The sequence below is a fragment of the Pangasianodon hypophthalmus genome, chromosome 4 (genome assembly GCF_027358585.1).
Source record: "Pangasianodon hypophthalmus isolate fPanHyp1 chromosome 4, fPanHyp1.pri, whole genome shotgun sequence".
In the NCBI taxonomy this organism is placed as follows: domain Eukaryota; kingdom Metazoa; phylum Chordata; class Actinopteri; order Siluriformes; family Pangasiidae; genus Pangasianodon; species Pangasianodon hypophthalmus.
Window position 1 is genome coordinate 14,576,424 of NC_069713.1, and position 21,209 is coordinate 14,597,632.

The 21,209-nt window shown below is 38.5% G+C and overlaps 3 protein-coding genes across 7 annotated transcripts in view; all 3 read left to right on the forward strand.

Moving 5' to 3' along the window:
• The window catches only part of col4a6 (collagen, type IV, alpha 6), an 82,611-nt gene extending 80,671 nt beyond the window's left edge, over positions 1-1,940 (forward strand). For all 5 annotated transcript variants that reach the window (XM_026936439.3, XM_053233134.1, XM_053233136.1 and 2 more), the window contains one exon: positions 288-1,940. In XM_026936439.3, the coding sequence (XP_026792240.3) occupies positions 288-548 (261 nt within the window). In that variant the 3' untranslated portion in view covers positions 549-1,940. The remainder of the gene's footprint in view (positions 1-287) is intronic.
• Positions 1,941-3,574: 1,634 nt separating this feature from the next.
• Positions 3,575-11,429, forward strand: ankrd46b (ankyrin repeat domain 46b). Its single transcript, XM_026935907.3, has 4 exons — positions 3,575-3,720; positions 8,424-8,766; positions 9,403-9,561; positions 9,936-11,429. Exons 2-4 carry the CDS (start codon positions 8,456-8,458, stop codon positions 10,150-10,152), a joined length of 687 nt encoding a protein of 228 aa, XP_026791708.1. The 5' UTR covers positions 3,575-3,720; positions 8,424-8,455; the 3' UTR covers positions 10,153-11,429.
• A 796-nt stretch (positions 11,430-12,225) lies between these two features.
• On the forward strand, positions 12,226-19,750 carry LOC113539767 (transmembrane protein 185A). The gene is made up of 7 exons (XM_026935809.3): positions 12,226-12,561; positions 13,060-13,236; positions 14,088-14,295; positions 15,156-15,239; positions 15,721-15,897; positions 16,049-16,172; positions 18,249-19,750. The coding sequence occupies exons 1-7, from the start codon at positions 12,524-12,526 to the stop codon at positions 18,491-18,493; spliced, it is 1,053 nt and encodes a 350-aa protein (XP_026791610.1). The 5' UTR covers positions 12,226-12,523; the 3' UTR covers positions 18,494-19,750.
• The last annotated feature ends 1,459 nt before the right edge of the window (positions 19,751-21,209 follow it).

The window sequence follows — 21,209 nt, forward strand, 5'->3', positions numbered from 1 at the left end:
CTCTAAGATACTTGATTTTAAATCTCTCATCAGACACTTTCATCTTGTTTCACCAACATAGTTCAATTTAGCTCCCAATAATTCTCACAGTTCTTATATCTCTATTGGATGAGTTGCTGCAGAGCCACGGGGCATTTTCTGATGTTTCTGTTTTAAAAAGTGACTTTTTCTCTCTGAAGTGCCATATGTTCCATATTTTTCTGTATAGTACAGGCAAGGAAAACTTGCCTTTATTCTGTGTTGGTGTTTTTGTAACTCTGTGTTACTGTGTGTCATCCTCTGATCAGCACACAGCTGCGGGGGCTGAGGGAGGTGGCCAGTCCCTGGTTTCTCCTGGCTCATGTTTAGAAGACTTCCGTGCAACACCTTTTATTGAATGCAACGGGGCTCGGGGCACCTGTTTCTTCTTCAACAACAAACATAGCTTCTGGCTAACCACTGTGCAACAGCAGAGGCAGTTTACACAAAGTCCTAATTCAGAGACCCTGAAGGGAGATCAGTACCGTAGCCGCATCAGCCGCTGCCAGGTCTGCATGAAGATCTTGTAGCCTGTGCACACTCAAGGAGAGGAGAGGGGACAGAGAGAACAGAACTTTAAACAGAAAGAATAGAGAACAAGAAATGAGAAAGCAAATATTGACTGACTGACTGACTGACTGACTGTATGAGACCCTCTCTTCTTGGTGCTTTTTGTAGCCTTCTCCAAGGCCAGGTTTAAAAGGGGCAAACAGCTCCAAGTAAAGAGGTTTTATTTTTGCTTTTTTTATTTCACTTATCAACATTGGTGCTACAAGAAACTGCATTGTTTTATTTTTATTTTAACTAGTCATTGTTTGTCTTACATATTCATGGCTACCTCGGAGAGTGTGTCCCAAATCCCCGGGAAGCACTGAAACATTAATGTGAGACCACAGGCATTTTGTAACACACGCCAAAATCTTCTGGTTCACCTAGTCCAAAGTGCGCTAGTCTGAATCAATGATCACATGTTTTGGGGGGGGTTGGTTCCCTGACATATGGCACAAACTATAATATCTTGCTTGCTTGATTGAGGAAAGTGGGCAAATGGGCAAACCAGCACAAATGAAGAAGATTGTGGCTTATGGTTAACACTTGAAATTACAATCCTCTCTAACCCCCCACACATGTACCCTTAAAGTATTGCACTGAAATGAATATCTGGAAAAAAAATAATATGAGTATTAGCAACTGTAGAAAATTAACATTCCACTTTTACCAGGTGCCTTGCCAAATATCTCGAATAACTCTAAAAAACAGTGTCATGATCTGATTAATAGACTTCACTCTCTACATACATATGAACTGTATCATTTTCATACTCATAATTTCACCTGTACTACAATGTTGCCTACAAGGAGCCACTCAGCTGAGCAGAACATCTGTGCATTAGATATTCCACACTCAAATGTATACCTACAATTGCAGGAAATGTCTGTAATCACTGCTGTTATTTTTTAGTCTTTCTACAGTGTGTTTGTAAAGTCTCTTAAAGAGACAGGCTAATATGTAACCACTATATTCGTTAGCTTCTTAAGCTCTCTTTGGTAGCCTTGAGTTTTCAGTATGGTTTCATCTGTAATGTGTGTAAACCGTTAAATTGCAGGTTCATCCAATGGTATAAAAGAAACAATGTAGTAAATCACAAAACTTGGATGTATGATTTGTACATTAAGGATGGTTTATTAAGGCATATATATCTTTATGTGTATATTATAACAGTATTTGTATTTTTCTTACACTGATTTACATGTAATTACATAAATACATTTTCTCCTACGTAAATTTAGGTCTATCACATAGCTGGATTTCCAGTATTAGTTTTGGTGCAGAGTTTTTTTTTTTTTTTAACCAAAGCTGTTTCAATAAACAGAGAGTATAATTGTGCTCCCTAATTAATAAAGTGTTGAAACTAAATGATATGAATGGACCACACTGACCTGTCATTTATTACATTACAGACTTGTCATCAGTTGCATCAAAAAGTATGTATTTAAGATGTGTAGCTTCTCAATTAGTTTTGGATTAATTGCCTCATTACATAAGGCAATTAATCCAAAAGAGGTAACAGTATGCATAGTTTAACATATTAAATGCTAACCTTACATCTCTGGGCAATTAGACTCAATAAACTAATGAGCCCTAGAAAATCGAGTTGAGCACCTGCAGAAATGAGTGTGAATATGGATACCTTTTCTTGCATGTCAGTTGGCATATGTTTCGAAAACTGAATGCAGCTCTAACATGCAACCACAAGTAGAAAGCAGCTTCAGGTCTGTGATTTTCTCATGGAAACGCACTACTTGCACTACTGTAGACTGATTACTCTTAAATCAGCAGGTTGGGCTTTATAAGCCTATCTTCAAGTTGAATAGGTAAGATAATTTTTTGATGCAGTCAGTAGGCTGCATGTATGGGTTACTGTAATTAAGCTGTTGTGTTGTCTACTCACAGCTCCAGGGCTCTTGGTGGAATTTCTTTGCAAATTGCACATGGGTGTTAATGAGTGTGTGAAAGTGTGGTACTGAATAAGAATGAATAAAACAACAATAAAATAACAGGTGAAATGGTCTAAGCTGAACTATATGGCCAAAGGTTTTTGGACACCTGACCATCACACCCATATGTGCTTTTTGAACATCCCATTCCAGTCTCTCCTTTGCTGTTATAATAACCTCCACTCTTCTAGGAAGGCTTTCCACTAGATTTTGGAATGTGCCTGGGAATTTCCACATTCAGCCACAAAAGCATTATTGAGGTGAGGGCTCTATGCAGGCCACTCGAGTTCTTCCACTCCAACACTGACAAACCATGTCTTCATGGACCTTACTGGAACATGTTTGGGCCTTTTAGTTCCAGTAAAGTGAAGGTGTAATGCTACAGCATATGAAGACATTCTAGAAAATTGTGTGTTTCTAACTGTTAGAGGAAGCCCCACAGATGGGTGTTTTGACCATATAGTGTATATGTAGAAGTAAAATTGTAACAGGAAATACATATGAAGTAATTCACTATATGAATGTATTATTTTATGTATCTGTGTATTGGTCTACTCACTCTCACAGTTACACTTTATTACAAAACCATTACAAAATACAAAACCTTGGTGAAAGGAGTGCTAGGGAAACTGCATGTCTTCAATTACAATTTGTACGATATTTGTATATATTACAATACTTAAAACAATGTCAGTCATGATTAGACTTTAAAAGCATCTGCGCAGCAGGTAGCGTTCTTACAGCAATCTCTCAGCTCCAGCGTACACGGTTTAATCCTGAGCATGGGTTGCAGTTTGTGTGGTTTCACATGTGTGGGTTTCTTTCAGGTTCTCCATTTTCCTCAAGTAGGTGGACTAGCTAGGCTGAATTGCTTCTAGGTGTGTATGTGTGTGTGCGTGTGTGCGGGCATGGTGCCCTGCGAAAGACTGGCACTCCATTCCCTCCTCATGCACAGTGTTACCAGGCTAAAGCAGTCACTGAAGATGAATGAATGAACGGATGAAACTGCTTTAGGAGTGCCACTTTGAGTTATTGAGGTGGATTTGACTAGAGCGTTCTCCAACCCTTTAGGTGGCGGTGTGGCACTTTAGTCGCAAAGCGTTACAGATATTGCAGAGCCTTCAGCATCAATACAAACAACAGTCCCGCTGTGGAACAGCTGCGAAATCACATTTTCTCTACTGATTTGGTGCATTATAAACAGGTAAAAAGCATTTAGTTTAGCACAGCAAGGGCAGATTTGATGACTGCAGTGTGTTTGTTTAAGGTTTTATTTCTGGTTTGGTTATTTAAGCTGCGTAACCAGTCAGATGAACTAGTGTAAATGTGATGTATTCATGTGCAGGGTTTCCACACTGGTGTGTGGTGTCAGGTCTGCTCGGTGTTGTTAGTGTACAGTGCAGTGAGCCATGTCTGCTAGAATAGTGGGGGTAAGTAAGGCGGGGCAGGGCACTTGCCACACTGTGCTTCCGAAAGGGCACTGATACATAATCTTTTCGCTCAATTCAGAAAGAATATTTACAGAAAGTTAGCTTCCGTTCTCGGTGTTATGATAGCGCATTTCAGGTGCAGTAATGTCAGGTGTTGTTGTTGTTGTTGTTGTTATTGTTGTTTCTTCACACCGTGCATGCGCACTCATCAGGCTTTATGGCGTTTAGGGAGTGTCGTAGTTACTCGACTTTCCATCTACTACAGTCTCCAAAGAGCTCAGTACTGACAATAAACACACAGACAGACACGTTTTATAATAGAAATCAAATAACTTGATCCTTTTAGCAGCAAAAGTAAAGATGAGAATGATAGAGGATGACAATGAGGGTTATAGTGTTTGATTTTTTTTGTGGTTTCACTGTATCCATTTTTATGTGTATGGTGCTTTTAATAGTAGGCATTGTCCCAAAGCAGCTTTAGAGAAATCCAGATATAGATATATATTTAGGTCCCTAATGAGCGAGTCAGAGGTGACGGTGTCAAGGAAAAGCTGAGAGACTCTGAGAATGTTGATGTTGATGATGATGATGAAGAAACCTTGAGAGGAACCAGAGTCAAAAGGGAACCTGTCCTCTTCTGGGTGAAGCCTGATAGTACGATTATAAATCATTACTCTAACATCAAACAGTATTACAAAGTGTGTCGAAAGGATGTTCGTATGAGTCTTTTTAATTACAGCTCTTGGGGACAAGTCTACAGTATCCAGTATCGAGTTTTCTGGTGTCGTGACCCGGAGTGTGAAAGGAACTGACACACTGTGACAGAGAGTTATATATCACATTGGAGCCCTAATAACAATGTACTTTAGTTTACTTTCACAGGAAAGGTTCCCACTTCAGAAAATGTCATTTAAATGGAACGTAAAACCTAAAATAATGCATTTGCTTTATGAATGTATTGTTATTCATTCATACTGTGATATCTTTTAGCTTAAAAATGCAAAATGTGTAAGTGAAAATTACAGATCTTAGATACTATTGCCCAAATTGGACCATTTATTTCTAAAATCCTAAAATGCCAAATCAAAAGGAGCTATGAGCAAGTGATCTCTTTCTAGTTTACATCATGAAACCTGTGTTTTATTGTGTAATACCCATCCCTGGATGTCTGTGCCAATTTCGTGAACCTACGAACAATGGATCTTTGTTGGCTATTGATAAACTGTTTAGGGGTGAATTCTGTTAAAACAATTTTTTTTTGTGGTGATAAGATGCCAGGTAACCAAGACAGTGATATTCCTTTTATTTTTATATGCTCTGAGAACTTATTTACACATTTCTTGCTGATAATAAAGGAGCTGGTTCTGGGCATTTTTGTTCCTATAGTATCATTCTCAGTCTCACACCTAGGGCCAATTTTAGCATAGCCAGGCTGCCTACATGCATATTTTTGTACAAGTGGGAGGAAACTGGGGAATCTGTAGGAAATGTACACAAACACAGGTAGAACGGGCTCAGTAACTAATAACCTGAGCTCAGGATTGAACCTAATACCCTGGAGCTGTGAGATAACGATACTACCCACTGCTCCACTGTGTTGCCCGTTTAGTACAATTCTCTGCTTGCTGTATCTGATAAATAGCATTCATGTAGTATGTTAAACATCACGTCCTCTCCTGAGTGGAGTTAGTTCACAGGGAATATCAAATTTTGACTGCATGTAGCTTTTGCAACATAAAAAGAGGAAAAGTACAATTTTTTTAATGTTCACATGGAAGTCATAATCTCATTTCATTAGTGTGATGCATGTGGTGATGCATTTTTTTCTGAGGACAATTGGAATTTCTGAATATTGCAATTTTTTACATACAAAGATACAGTTTTGTCAGGTTTTGTGAAGAATAACGTAAAACATGATAGAAATATTGTGAGGTTAATTTCAAACATATAATTGGAAAATTACTTCTCTGTTAAATTATACCTAGTTCCCTTTGAAAATTCTGTTGATAAGTGTTACTTAGATTGAGAATAAAAGAAAACAGTAAGTGATTAATCTTTGATATTTCTTCTTTCATGCTCCCTCAAACATTCATAACCCCAAAAGAAACCTATTTTTCATCACAAAGAAAGTCACATTTTCACCCCAGGAAGTGTGGAAGTTGCAGCCTTTCCTGTGAAACCACCCTTTGCAACATTTACCACTTGTTTTTACCTCATCTTGTTTTTGCTGAATTTGGATGACTCGTGGCAAAGAGCATGCTGGAGATATAATGTTTCAGGACTTCATTTGCAAGTGATCACTTGCCTTCTCTCGCCTGTCCTCGATTGATGATGTTTTAAAAATGTTGAAGCCATATAGTGACACATATGGTGTACGCAGGCTATGTTCATATGTCACAGATCTTCTAAATAATGGTTCATGAACCATGCTGTACTTGTGTTTTATACTGACTAAAGTGAAATGGGAAATGATTGGTATAGTTCAGTTGTATTCCTTTCCTTTTTGTAAAATGAAGGTATTTGTATACTGCATTTGTTTGGTTGCAGGTGCCTGTCATAACTGTACACTGGTTTTATTTAGACAGGAAAGGTGTTCTGTACTCAGGAAGATGAAACCGACACTACAGCTCTTGAAAATGCTGAAGCTACATTTTCATACATACAGTCAGGTCCATAAGTATTTGGACAGTGACACAACTGTGGTCATTTTGCCTCTGTAGACCACCACAATGAATTTGAAATGAGGCAAACAAGATGTGATTGAATTTCAGCTTTAATTATAGGGGTTTAATAAAAATATTGCATTAACTGGAATTACAGCCATTTTGTTTCATAGTCCCTCCGGTGTTCACAGGCTCAAAAGTAATTGGACAAACTAACATAATCATAAATATTAGGATTATATTTAATACTTGGATGCAAATCCTTTGCAGTCAATGAAACCCATGGGCATCACCAACTGCTGAGTTTCTTCCCTTGAGATGCTTAGCCAAGCCTTTACTGCAGCTGCCTTCAGTTGCTGCTTGTCTGTGGGTCTGTCTGCCTTCAGTCTTGTCTTCAGTAAGTGAAAAACATGCTCAATTGGGTTGAGGTCAGGCGACTGACTTGGCCATTTAAGATCATTCCATTTCTTTGCCTTAAGAAGCCTTTGAGTTGCTTTCACTGTGCTTTTTGGGTCATTATGAAGCACCGTCCTCTCAGTTTTGCAGCATTTGACTAAATCTGAGCAGAATGTATAACTCTATACACTTCAGAATTCATCCTGCTACTTCTATCAGCAGTCACATCATCAATAAACACCAGTGACCCAGTTCCAGTGGCAGCTATAAATGCCTATGCCATAACACTGTCTCCACATGTTTAACAGATGATATGGTATGTTTTGGATCATGAGCCCTTCCTTTCCTTCTCCATACTCTTCTCTTTCTATCAAGTTAATCTTGTATCAGAACTGGGCAGGCTTTTTTTAGAGTTGTTTTTTTTTTTTTTTAAAGCAAAGTCTAATCTGGCCTTTCTGTTCTTGAGTGTTACCAGTGGTTTGGATCTTGGGGTAAACTGTCTGTATTTACATTTATGAAGGCATCTCTTGATTTGTAGAATTTGACATTGATACACCTACCTCCTTCAGAGTGTTCTTGACTTGGCTAGATGTTGTGAAGGGGTTTTTCTTCAACAAGGAAAGAATTCTGCGATCTTCCAGGCCTTTTGGTGTTGCTGAGCTCGCCAGTGCTCCTTCTTTTTTAAGAATTTACCAAATTGTTGATTTGGCCAATCCTAACGTTTCTGCGATCTCTCTGATGGGTTAATCTTGTATCAGAACTGGGCAGGCTTTTTTAGAGGGTTTTTAGCAAAGTCTGCTCTGGCCTTTCTGGTCTTGAGTGCTACAAGTGGTTTGCATCTTGAGGTAAACCCTCTGTGTTTACTGATAGGTCTGGTTTTTTTTTTTCAGCCTAATGATGACCTCCTTCACTTGTATCAACACCTTTGGACTGCATATTGAGAGTTCCAATGAACAGCTACCAAATGCAAATTCAACTCCTCCTTGGAATCAACTCCAGAGCTTTTATCTCCTTAATTTGTCATGAAATAAGGAGCAAACAGGCCTGGCCATTAAACTGCTTATCAGTCAGTTGTCCAATTACTTTTGAGCCTGTGAAAAAGGAGGTACTTTGTTACAAATGGTTGTAATTTGTAAGTGATTAATGCAATATTTTTTGTTAAACTCCTTGAATTAAAGCTGAAAGTCTTCACTTCAATCACATCTTGATTGCTTCATTTCAAATTCATTATGGTGGAATACAGAGGCAAAATTACAAAAATTGTGTCACTGTCCAAATACTTATGGACCTGACTGTATGTTTGGTTAGGTTAAGAGAAATGAAAGAAACATTCAAAGATAGACTGATTGTTTTTAAGATGGGAAGAAGATTGGCCAACTTGTTACACATAACCAAATTTTTCTGATTCAACTTTGTAGGTACGCTGGAATATTCAGAGACCCTCTCGGACATGTCATATGTCTTCATCAATGACACGTCGCAGACAAGCGTGCCATTACTGCAGGCCTGCATTGATGGAGACCTAGCATTCGCCAGGCGGCTCCTGGAGACAGGCTGTGATCCTAACATCCGTGACAACCGGGGTCGCACCGGCCTCCACCTAGCAGCAGCACGAGGCAATGTGGAGATCTGTCGTTTCCTGCACAAATTTGGAGCAGATCTGCTAGCCACCGATTATCAAGGAAACACGGCACTGCATCTGTGTGGACATGTTGACACCATTCAGTTCCTTGTCTCCAATGGCCTCAAAATAGACATCTGGTGAGATATTTAATGCTTGTCTCATTCATTATGAATACACTTAATAGTTTAGAGTTCTCTAAGCATTAATATATCACAAATAAAATGCTGGTTTTTCACTTAATATTGAATTGATGCCACGTGTTTCCACTACAGAGGTGTTGATTCTCAGCCAGCAAAATTAGTGCGGTTCCAACACCAAAGTGTTCATGGTCTGGAACCAAGGGGTGGGGTCCTTGTTATCGCCATGACAGCAAGAATAGAAACTATATTTAAAAACAAAAAGTAAAATGAAATACGGCATCAGTGGTCCGAGGTGGAAGCAACTGTTTACAGCCATTCATAGCTAACTAAACCAGAGTTACATTCTAATGCTAATAAAACTTTCTTTGAACCACACTCACAGTATAAATAGCTGAAAAAAACTGAAAGCCTGCATCTCTCATCTTGTATGTAATCACTGTCAATAATGATGGCTTTGTGCTGTGTGAAGACAATGAAATTTTGACTTTAGATGATAAGCTGTTGTCTCAAAATCAGAAGTTATACTTCGTGTAAACTCATGCCTAGTAATTATTTTTTACACCACATTGGTTTTGTTGGGTTTGGAATAGATGCACCATGAATGTAGGCTGTGTGTTGTTTGTGTTTGAGCAGTAATCATAATGGCTCAACTCCTCTGGTGCTGGCCAAGCGACGAGGCGTGAATAAAGATGCCATTCGGCTGCTGGAGGGTCTGGAGGAGCAGGAGGTGAAGGGCTTCAACAGAGGCACTCATTCCAAACTAGAGACCATGCAGATGGCTGAGAGTGAGAGGTGAGCGGGAAGAGACTTCAGCTGGCACCACTTTCAGTTGACATGGAGCGTTTTGTGGAGGTTACCTGATGAGAATACGTATGTAAAAAACCCAATAAATGGCTTTCAAAACACCTCAAACACTATGCTATGATTTCGTATTTTGAGGTGTTTCTTTTGAAACAAGAAGTCATTGAGTGTTCTTGGTGTTCTTAATGTGCTTGTTTATTTATTTATTTATTTTTGTTTGAGGTTTTTCCTAATTTTAAACTAATAAATGAAAAAAATTCTAAAAAAAAAAAAAAGTTACCTATTGATCTACAGTATTTTGTATTGTCTTATGCCTTATACCTGTATTGTCTTGTCATGTATGTGTATTGTTTGTTGATTCCTAGTGCAATGGAGAGCCACTCACTGCTGAATCCCAACCTGCAGAACAGTGAGGGTGTACTGTCCAGTTTTCGCTCCACCTGGCAGGAGTTTGTGGAGGATCTGGGTTTCTGGAGGGTTCTCCTGTTGTTAGTGATCATCGCCCTGCTCTCTCTGGGCATTGCTTACTATGTGAGTGGGGTACTGCCCTTCTCTGCTAGCCAGCTGGAGCTGGTCCACTGAAAACCACAAATGCACTTGGTTTCAAACCTAGTCTCGGATCCCACAAAGCTGTGTTTTATACGATTTAATGATTTTCTTCATACGAGTTAGCTCTTAAGTTACTCTTCTCTGGCTAATGCTGTGTGGAACTAAAATTAAGGCATGTATAGCTTGACAAGTTACTGTTTTTCAGAAAGTCTTAAAAACATGAAGTATTTACAGTATGTGGAGGAATGTCTTTGAGAAAGGACTTGTTTTGATTATGGTGTGTTGTGAACAGTGTTTAAAAGTCTTACAGAATGAAGCCCTACTTTGAATGAATGTACATTTTTATTTCTTTATATATATTCTTATAAATTCATGACAAGGTTCAGGAGAGAACATTTGGCTTTACTTTCTGGAGTACAGATTAAGCCGTTCCAATATATGAGGCAGAAAAATTTGTGGAAATTAAATATTTTCACTCATAGTGCTTTTTTTTTTATTCTCATGCACACATGTAAAATGATGTTAATTCTCTAGTTTGTCTTTCAAGACGTGTGCTGTATTACTTTTTATAATGTGTTGACATGTAGATGATCAGAATGTAGACAGTACAAATAGGTTTTTTACTTATAATATTTCATCTTGTCATTAACTTGGACTTGATACCTTTTACTGGCTTGACCACTTTCTGTTTTATGTCAGTATGTTGTGATTGTTATATGAAACTTTGTAACCAAAAAAGGGTGTAAGCTCTTATTCCCTACCCATTATTCATTATTCAGATTTCTTGTCCATGTGTAAAATGTGGAACACCAGTGATCTATGAAAAAGGGCAAGGAAAATTTCTAATAATTGATATATTATGGCTTAAGGGCACTTAAGATCACAGGTTGCTCCTTTTAATATGGTTGTAAATTAGTGTAGCATGTCTTTGTAAGATGTGGTCATTTCCACTGTGTCTGTGCAAGAGTCTCTTTTTTTTCCCCTCATTTGAAATGTTTTTTGTTTTTTCCCAATTATCTGGAATAATGCTGCATCAGTGTTCAAATGTGGCATTTTCCATATAGTGTTGATGACGATGATGATAAGTATTATTATTATTATTATTATTCCCGTATTGCTACAGCAGCAGGTGACCAAGTTTAGTTTGATCAGTGTTTAACTGAAGGCTCTTTACAGTTGTTTTGGAAGTTGCTTATTGTTTACTTATCCTTTGGATATTTTGTAATTATTTCAAATGTGTTTAAACAGCACTCACTGTTATTTACTGTTGGAATTTCCTAATTTAACTATTAAATTACAAATAATATGGACTCTATTAAGTTTGTTTCGCTGCAACACTAAAAACTGTTTTAAAATGTAAAAGAAATGTTCTCGCATTTTGTTACAGTATGTCTGAACAAGTGATGTGTTGTTTGCAAATAAGTCAGCTCTTTTACAGAGCCAATGAGCATATATCAGCCGCATATATGAGCATATGTATGTATGTATGTATGTATGTACGTGTCTATTTATATGCATGTATATATGCATATATACATATATACACACACACACATAGGGGCTTGGAGAGCGAATCCTGCCTCCGCCCTGTGTGCGTGGAGTTTGCATGTTCTCTCCATGTTTCAGGAGTTTCCTCCGAGTCCTCTGGTTTCCTCCCGTAGTCCAAAGACATGCATTGTAGGCTGATTGCCATTATTTCCAAATTGACCCTAGTGTGTGAATGGGTGTGTGCGATTGTGCCCTGCAATGAATTGGCATGAGTGGGGCGTCCTGCCTTGTGCCCTAGAGTCCCCTGGGATGGATGGATTGATGGGTGGATGGATAGATAGGTAGCTATAAATGCATCAAGTATATTAGGGGAAGTGCTTATAGGTATAAATTATCCTGTAGGTATCATCTGTTTTAATGGCAGACACAGCAGTCATAATAACACTGACGTAAGATGCTTATTTTATGCACATTTGCTGTGACTTGCTGATTTAAGAATTAGTTAAATAGATTTTATCAAACAAAGGTAAAGTTATTTTGTTAACTGGAAGGTAGAGTAGGATTTCCTGAAACAATTTCAGCCATATTTCGGCAAATAAGAACAATCACTGGTCAAAATATCGCAAACACTGGCCGGTTTAGAACTAAATGACACCGAGTCGTTTGGGAACTGAAAAGACTCGGCTCTTATTGTTGAGCTGAGCCAAATGATTCTCCAAAAGAATGAGAGCGTCACTAGCACGAACTTTTAACTTGTCTGATTTACCCGTAATGCTATTGTACCGGAAACGGAAGTAGACATTCAAAACAAACCTGCTTGCTAACAATCCAAAGAAAAATCACCGGAGATTGTTGTGTCATTCTTGTATATTGTAAGCCATGGTGTCGTAGTGAAGGCTGGAGATTATTTTTTATCATGAATCTAAGAGGACTGTTCCAGGATTTTAATCCCAGGTGAGTGGGAATGCTGAGTTAGACACTGAAGCAACCGGCAAGCTAATGATTCACATGCACACAAGTTGCGTGAGGTAACGTCGCTAGCTGAGCGTTTTACTATGTCTAGTCAATTTGATGAAACCAAGTTACCGTAAAAAGTTATGAAGTTATTTATCCAGATATCATTTTGAGAGTGGACAAATACTCAATAGATCGGTGTGCTACTGTATAAAGGTATGTGGTTTGTATGTTGTCATAGTTGACATACAGCATAAATAACTAGATGTTTTGCACTATACAGAAAGCAAGACTTAATGTTACTAAGGCCTCTTCAGTCAGCACAGGATTTACACTCTTTATAATGCACTGTATGTCTATTAGGGAGAAATTTGAGGTTCAGTTGTAGACACTGTAACCTCCTAATATTCGCAGTGTAGTTGTTTGTAATGATAATGATCATGATGATAATGATTTTGTGCCATTGATCTAACCATGCTGCCTCTCTTTTTGTCACAGCAAATTCCTCATATATGCCTCCCTTTTGCTGTTCTCCATCTTGCTGGCTCTGAAGCTGGATGGAGTTATCCAGTGGAGTTACTGGGCAGTGTTCACTCCCATCTGGCTCTGGAAGCTCATGGTTGTCATTGGAGCCTCTGTAGGGACCGGAGTGTGGGCCAGTAACCCGCGCTACAGGTGCGTTACAAACGCAAGACTTAAAGCTGCTCTAAGCAATGTTGTCAGTTATTGCAAATTGAAGCCAAATAGAATTTCACCCTTTTCTTCAATTCCACTCCATTCACCCAAAGCTCCCTCTATAATCATTCTGCCCATGGAAATGCACATATACAGTGTGAAGGTAAGAAACGAGGGATGAGGAGAAGAGTAATTTTTCCACACAACTGATTCCAAATCAGGAAAACTAGCAATGCCACTGATTGCGTCAGTAGAATTACCTACATGTGCAAAGGCTTAATTGGGTCAAAAGGCTACACACACAGTTCCATAACTGTAAACTATATCTGAGCAAACAAAACTCACAAAGACATTGCTTTTTTTTCCAGTTAGTAAGTAGTTATGTATTTAATATAGCTAGAAATAAGTAGGCCTGACTACAGTATAATGGTACAGCTGATGTTACTAGTGGACTGACTACATGATGTACATTACAATGTGACAACTGGGAGAATCACAAATTACAGCAGAACCTACTAAGCAAAATAACTACTTATAAGGCAAGTGCAGTGACCTTGGTTTCAGTTTTCAAGCCCTTTAAATTCCTCAGGTTTCTCCACATAGAGCTGTAAGGATGTAACAGCAGTTTATCTGAAGTGTTCTTTAAAAATCAAACGTAGAAACATTCAAAGAAAGTAATTATGGGTGCATTCATTTAAGATGTGTTTTTGTTTGCCTAAAATTAATTCATAAGTTATAATAAATTATTCTTTTCTTTGTGTGTGTGTGTGTGTATATGTGGGTGTATGTGTGTATGTACGTGTCTGTGTGTGTGTGTGTGTGTGTGTGTGTGCACACACGAACATGTACAGAGCGGAGGGTGAGACTCATGTGGAATTCAAAGCCATGTTGATAGCAGTGACCATTCACATTCTGCTGCTGATGTTTGAAGTACTGGTGTGTGACAGAATCGAGAGGGGCTCCTACTTCTGGCTGCTTGTGTTCATGCCCCTCTTCTTCGCTTCGCCTCTCTCAGTGGCTGCTTGTGTGTGGGGGTTCCGCCATGACCGCTCACTGGAGGTCTGAAATTATCATGCACAATTAAAGTCACAAATATGTACATTTAAGTAAAATGACCATATCTCTCCATTAAACAAAAAATAAAACATGACAGGGAAAAATAATCAATGACGGGGTGCTGTGATGACTTTTCAACCCCAAAGTTGAGTATTTTATGATTTTCCAGCATATCCTGAAGTGATTTTATTTATAGCAGCTACAAACAGTCATTCCCTCATCAGCCACTCTTTTTCTTTCTCTTGAAGTTAATAAAACAAAAAAAAATAGCTTATTACCAACAAACCTCAAAGCCATCTGTCCTGAAGACTTTCACATGTCAGGAACGTTTACAGTTACAGCTTTATCTCTGCATGTTACAAAGCACTGACACTGCTGACTCCTTCTAGAAATATACTATTATTATTTAAATAAATGTCTCTTACCATATGAGTAGTTATACGTAATATAAGTTATACATAGCAACAGGTTATATTTCAAAATCTGTTTATTAGATTATGTAGAGCATCTGCTATACATGTCCCTGTGAAATAGTGTTTATTATATAAACAGTAAGTTAGATTAAATTAAACAATTAGAACAAGCACATTGGTATAAGCATGTGATTTGTCTTGCACCTGGCACTACTGTCGGAGTGTCTGTTATAGAAAATTAATCAACCAATCAGAATTAATAATTCATCGGCACTGTAGAAATAAATGTATATGTTCATATAGTATATTACTTTTCTTCATGGCCCTGTTTATTTGCTTAGTGTACTAAACAGTTTCTCATGACTGGTGTCTTTCTCATGAGTGGTGTCTAGAATTAAGTAAAAGTGAACCATGACTCACATGTCACTCTTCATATTTTTCCTCTCTCAGTTGGAGATAATGTGCTCGGTCAACATTCTCCAGTTTATTTTCATTGCCTTGCGACTGGACAAAATCATCACCTGGGACTGGCTGGTAAGATGTACATGCCCTGAATCATTTTAAATCAACAAAAAACAAATTTTTGACAAATATGTAAACAAAAAATAATGACAAAATAAACTATTAAAATATCGGACCATTTCTACACCTTTATCCTGATTGAAAATACTCAGATCTATAAATATCCATGAATATGCATTGTCATATTCTCGGTGATTTATATTACAAGAGCCAAACCTAACAATATATACCACAGCAACCATGATTTTGTTGATGAAACATTAGCGGTTAGTTAACTGGTTTGCTAAGCAAGCAGATTTCGTGGCTATTAAGTTTTCAGGTACCTGTCATATATATATATATATATATATATATATATATATATATATATATATATATATATATATAAAGAGGCATTATTCTTGTTATTTTTCTGATATATTGCTCTTGTCAAAATTGTTAAGATCAAAGGGCTAATAACTACTGAATAGTATTTCTGTTGTCTATTATGTAGGTGGTGTGTGTGCCACTGTGGATCCTCATGTCTTTCCTGTGTCTGGTCGTGCTCTACTATATAATTTGGTCCATGCTCTTCCTGCGCTCTATGGACATCATTGCCGAGCAGCGTCGCACTTACGTCACCCTGGCTGTGAGCTGGATAACCATTGTGGTGCCACTCCTAATCTTCGAGGTGCATTCTGCTGACTATAAATCCTCCAAAATAAAGCTGTACTTGGCAGGTCTTAGATGTAAAATATTGACGCTGTCAGTGCTGAAAATCAAACTAACATGACTGTCCATCATGGCCTTCACTGTAAACCTGTGTCTGTTCTCTCCTTCAGATCTTGCTGGTTCATAAACTGGATGGACATAACAAATTGAGTTATGTGTCTCTCTTTGTGCCTTTATGGGTCTCACTGGTCACTCTCATGGCCAGCACTTTTGGGCAGAAAGGCGGGAATCACTGTGAGTATTTTTAGGTATTGCGTTACTGTCTTAAGCAATTGCTTTTTCACCAAACCATGTGGTGCTGCACTCCAGCTATCCCGAATCCAGGAATCTCCATATCCTGGTCAAGTGTATATCATTTCTTTCATCCTATAATACTACCCATGAGTGTTGGAGATGTTTCTTTGGAGATAGTGGTGGTGACTAGTGGTAGACTAGTACTCTAAATTGTACAAATAAATATATAAATAAATGAATGCATTGTGTATTGAACATGAGACAAAGTGAGATTTTTAATGGCAGTGCCTGCAATCTTTTGTGAAAATGCAGAGAAGCCAACTTTAACTTAATGACAGTGTTTGCCCCCAAATATGGACAAGTGTGCCAATACTTATAATTTTAATGAAAATACAGATTTTTCATATGATGTTAAAATACAACAGAAGGACTCAAGGAGCCACATTTTCTTTGGCTGAATCTCAGAAGGCATTCTATTGTGCATGTAGGATGTAAAACTCCATTATATTTGTCCAAACAAAATGAATGTCATCATTTGTGATTCAACCTAACTTCAAGATGGCAGATTTTACTTAGATTACAGGTAAGAATTTTAAAATCAAGTTGAATGATGAAAAGAAAAATGACTGTAGTTAAATGTGGGGTATTTGAGTTCTGAAAATACACTCATGGAGCACTTTATTAGGAACACTATACTAATACTGGGTAGGGTCTCACTTCGCTCTCAAAACAGCCTCAATTCTTCTTGGCATGGATTCCACAAGATGTTGGAAACAGTCCTTGGAGATTCTGGTCCATGTTGGCATGATTGCATCACACTATTCCTGCAGATTTTCCAGGTGCACTTTCATGTTGTGAATCTCCTGTTCTACCACATCCCAAAGGTCTTCTATTGGATTCAGATCCAGTGACTGGGAAGGCTACTGAAGAGCACAGAACACATTATGATGTTCATGAAACCAGTTTGAGGTGACTTTTGCTTTGTGACATGGTGCATCATGTTGAAAGTAGCCATTAGAAGATGGGTAAATTGTGGCCGTGTAGGGATGCACATGGTCAGACACAATACTCAAATTGGCTGTGGCATACAAGTGATGATTGATTGGTAGTAACGGGCCAAAAGTGTGCCAAAAAAACATTCCCCACACCATTACACCACCTCCACCAGTCTGGACTGTTGACACAAGGCAGGTTGGGTCCATGGATTCATGCTGTTGGTGCCAAATTCTGACCCATCATCTGTGTGCCTCAGCAGAAATCGAGATTCATCAGACCAGGCTATGTTTTTCCAGTCTACAGTTGTCCAGTTTTGGTGAGCGTGTGCCCACTGCAGCCTCAGCTTTCTGTTCTTGGCTGACAGAAGCGGAACCCAACGTGGTTTTCTGCTGTTGTAGCCCATCTGGCTCAAGGTTTGACGTGTTGTGCATTCTGAGGTGCTTTTCTGCTCACCACAATTGTGTAGAGTGGTTATCGGAGTTACTGTAGCCTTTCTGTCAGCTTGAACCAGTCTGACCATTCTCCGTTGACTTCTCTCATCAACAAGGCATTTCCATCTGCAGAACTGCCGCATACTGGATGTTTTTTTTTTTTTTTTTTTTTTTATTGCACCACTGAGTAAACTCTAGAGACTGTTGTGTGTGAAAATCCCAGGAGATCAGCAGTTATAGAAATACACAAACCAGCCAGTCTGGCACCAACAATCATGCCATGGTCAAAATCACTGAGATCACTTTTTTTCCTCATTCTGATGGTTGATGTGAACATTACCCAAAGCTGCTGACCCATATCTGCATGATTTTATACGTTGCACTGCTGCCACACGATTGTCTGTGTAGATAATTGCATGAATGAGCAGATGTACAGGTGTTCCTAATAAATTGCTAGGTGAGTGTAGCTATAACATGCAGGATCACGGTTACGTTAGCAAGTGAGCCAAGTCTCATGGTCTGCTGGAGTTTTTCTTAGGCTGAGTAATGTTTTATTTTTGCCAGTCTGGCCACAAGATCAATGCTATGAATATGACAACACCGCATGGAATTTCTCAGTTTTAACTCTTACTTGTACACAATTACACAGGGTGGTTTGGCATCCGCAAAGACTTCTGCCATTTCCTTCTGGAGCTCTTCCCTCTCCTACGAGAGTATGGCAACATCTCCTACAACCTGCAGCATGATGACTCTGACAACTTCGAGGAGACACGTGCTGTCCCCGAACCTTTGAAAGTTGCCCCTATGTTCTTCCACAAAGGAGTAGAGATCATGCCATTCCCTGGGAAATACTTTGACCCTCCCCCCAAACTGTCTATAGACATACCTGACTGAATGTAACGGCAGTCTTTACAAGAACTGTACAGACGTTCCAGGAGGAGGCCAGGAACCAATTCTTGCTTTGTTTTGTTTTTTTTTTTTGTTGTTTTTTTTTTTTTTTTGGTTTTTTTTTATAATTCAGGTATACTTGATGATGATATGTCAAGGATAAAGTGGGAAATGTAAAGAGCTGGTATCAGTATTGGAGCCATCAATCTGAAGATGGTGATTCAACTGCATAGTGTGGAATTTTAGATTAGCTTATAGTGAATTATAATATTCCATAAAGCACTTTTCTTTTGTTCTAAATAAAATTCTCAGGCAATTTTAAAATATAAAACTGCTAAATCCAGCTCCCCAGTCTACTTTCAGCACAGGTCTGCTGACTGAGAGACTAAAGCGTGCATTTTTTTTTTTTTTTTTTTTTTTTTTTTTGTCTGTATTCTTTTGGTGGCATTTCTGTATTCAGCATATTTTTTAAAGAAATGTTTGGTGAGATTTTATACACTGAATTACATTTCCTTAAGAATTACAATGGACTTATTGTGAGGTCTGGGATTTATACACCTACTACTGTTCCCTAACCTGTGACAATTTGTTTATATATAATCAAGTCCTTGTTTTCCACATTTCTGAGGTAATTAAAGCCAGCTGTAATGTTAAAATGAGGCTAACCTGAGACAGATGGACAGTATTTCTTTTCAGCTGTAAATCATTCATGCAACAGCTATGAAAGCACTTGATATCTATGACTGATATTGGTGCTTGCTTTCATGTGTCTTGAGCATATATACAGCACATCTGCGAAGCAGCCCCTTTACTCAAACTTCAATACTGACTGGTGACTTTAAAAAACATATCAAACCCAACAGACTACAGGACACAGAGATGGTCTGAGCCTCGTCCTAACCATGCTACTGTCTTTTGCCTGGACCATCTCTGAATCTATTCTGTTAGGTCTACTGAACATGAAACATTTTTAATGATCATTCTTTACTCAAGTTTTTATCAGTAAACCAACCGATTAAAAGAGACATGTTTGGGTAATGTAAAAAGCTATGCATGTGCATATTAACACTGTTGCATGTAACTGAACAGTACACGATTTCTGTAAGTAATATTCTTCTTTTGAGAGTAAGATTTTATTACTTTACAATCCTTGACTTGTCTGTGTTTGTAAAATGATTGGGCCCTAACTGCAAAAGCAGTTTTGATTTTAAAATGGGTCTGAACAGCTGAACTAATTACCTAATAAATCAGAGTAACACAGAATATTGTCTCACCCTTTCCAAGCTTAAAAAAAACCACACAGACAACAAAGTAGTTTCATATCTGTACTTGTTCAGTAACAGAATACTAAATATGAGCTGAATATTCTTCATTTATTAAGTTAATTGTTGAAAGGGTCTCAGAAGCTTGTTGAAATCAGTAGATGGCTGTTGCAGCACTCGTGTGCAGGTCTATCATTCCCTTCTGCACGTGGGCACCTGTACATAGTTGTACAATGATGAATTTGGAATTGTTATGTAAATGTAATTAGCAAATGTATTATACAAACTGAAATGATAAACAGCAGTCAACATATACTCAAAACAGAAAGGGTAGGTCCTTATTGAACATCACGTGCTCGTTTCTGATTGGACCTGTCTATTGGGGTATGACTATCAAAGTGCAAAGAAACTATGCGTTTTCAGTCTGCTGTTATCTTAGGATTTATTTTCTTCACAATTTTAAATGTTTTGAAGCCGTTCCAAGCTTCACTGTGGTACAAATGGCCAAGCTGTGTACACATGACAGCTTGGGTCCAAACATGTGTGAGGTTCTCTGTATGCTTTCTTTTGTACAGTGCAGCTTTGGCCCAGAACGAGGCTTGTGAGAGTATTGTAAGGTAAACTCAGCCAGAGAAGTCTGACCAGTGTGTACATCAGCCTGTTGGACTGAGACTGATGTCTTGTTGAGCTGGTGCATAACGTTTAGCCTGGGACAGAGGCTGGGACAGAAGCCACCACATCGTCAGCTGCCTCTGTGTCGCTCTGGTGCGCCTCGTCGTCCTCATCTGGGTCAGACTGGCCAGGCTGAACCACCTCCTCCTCTGGACTGGGTCCATCCTTTAAGATGTCTCTTAGGGAGAAGGGACCAGATTCACCTGTGCTCTGGTTGAAGGGCTATTCCAAACCAAGCATCTCAAAATTAGAGCGCACTTAATCTGGAGGCGTCTCTGGTCTGTGATTGGTAGTCTACAGTCAGTCTACGATGTGATTGGTAGTCTAAGACTGCAGTGACTGTAGACTCTCAGCCAATCAGAAGGTGTGATTGGCTACAGTCGCCGTAGACTCTGTGGGAATCTCGACACATAGTTTCTGGTAGTGGTGGCGTGTGTTCCTGCCCTCCCCTGATTTTACTGTATAAAGACTGAGTATTAAGTGGTATTTGTGAATTTTCTTGCATAAATTTATGTAGAAGTGTCATGGCTTTCATTTTGGTGACATAATGCTAGAATTTAGCAGCAATTTAAACTAATCTTTTCGTTAGATTCAACGTTGTTTTAAATTTGCGCACATTGATTTTAGGCTTGATTCATAATATTACACTTTTTCGTAGACTTACAATAGTATTCAGAATTATTCCACAGTGCTGCTCAATTCTCATATTGTAATAAACGAATAAAAACGTGATGTTTCAAAAAAGAGAAACTTATAATTCTTAAAACGTTTATTTAACATTTATGGGG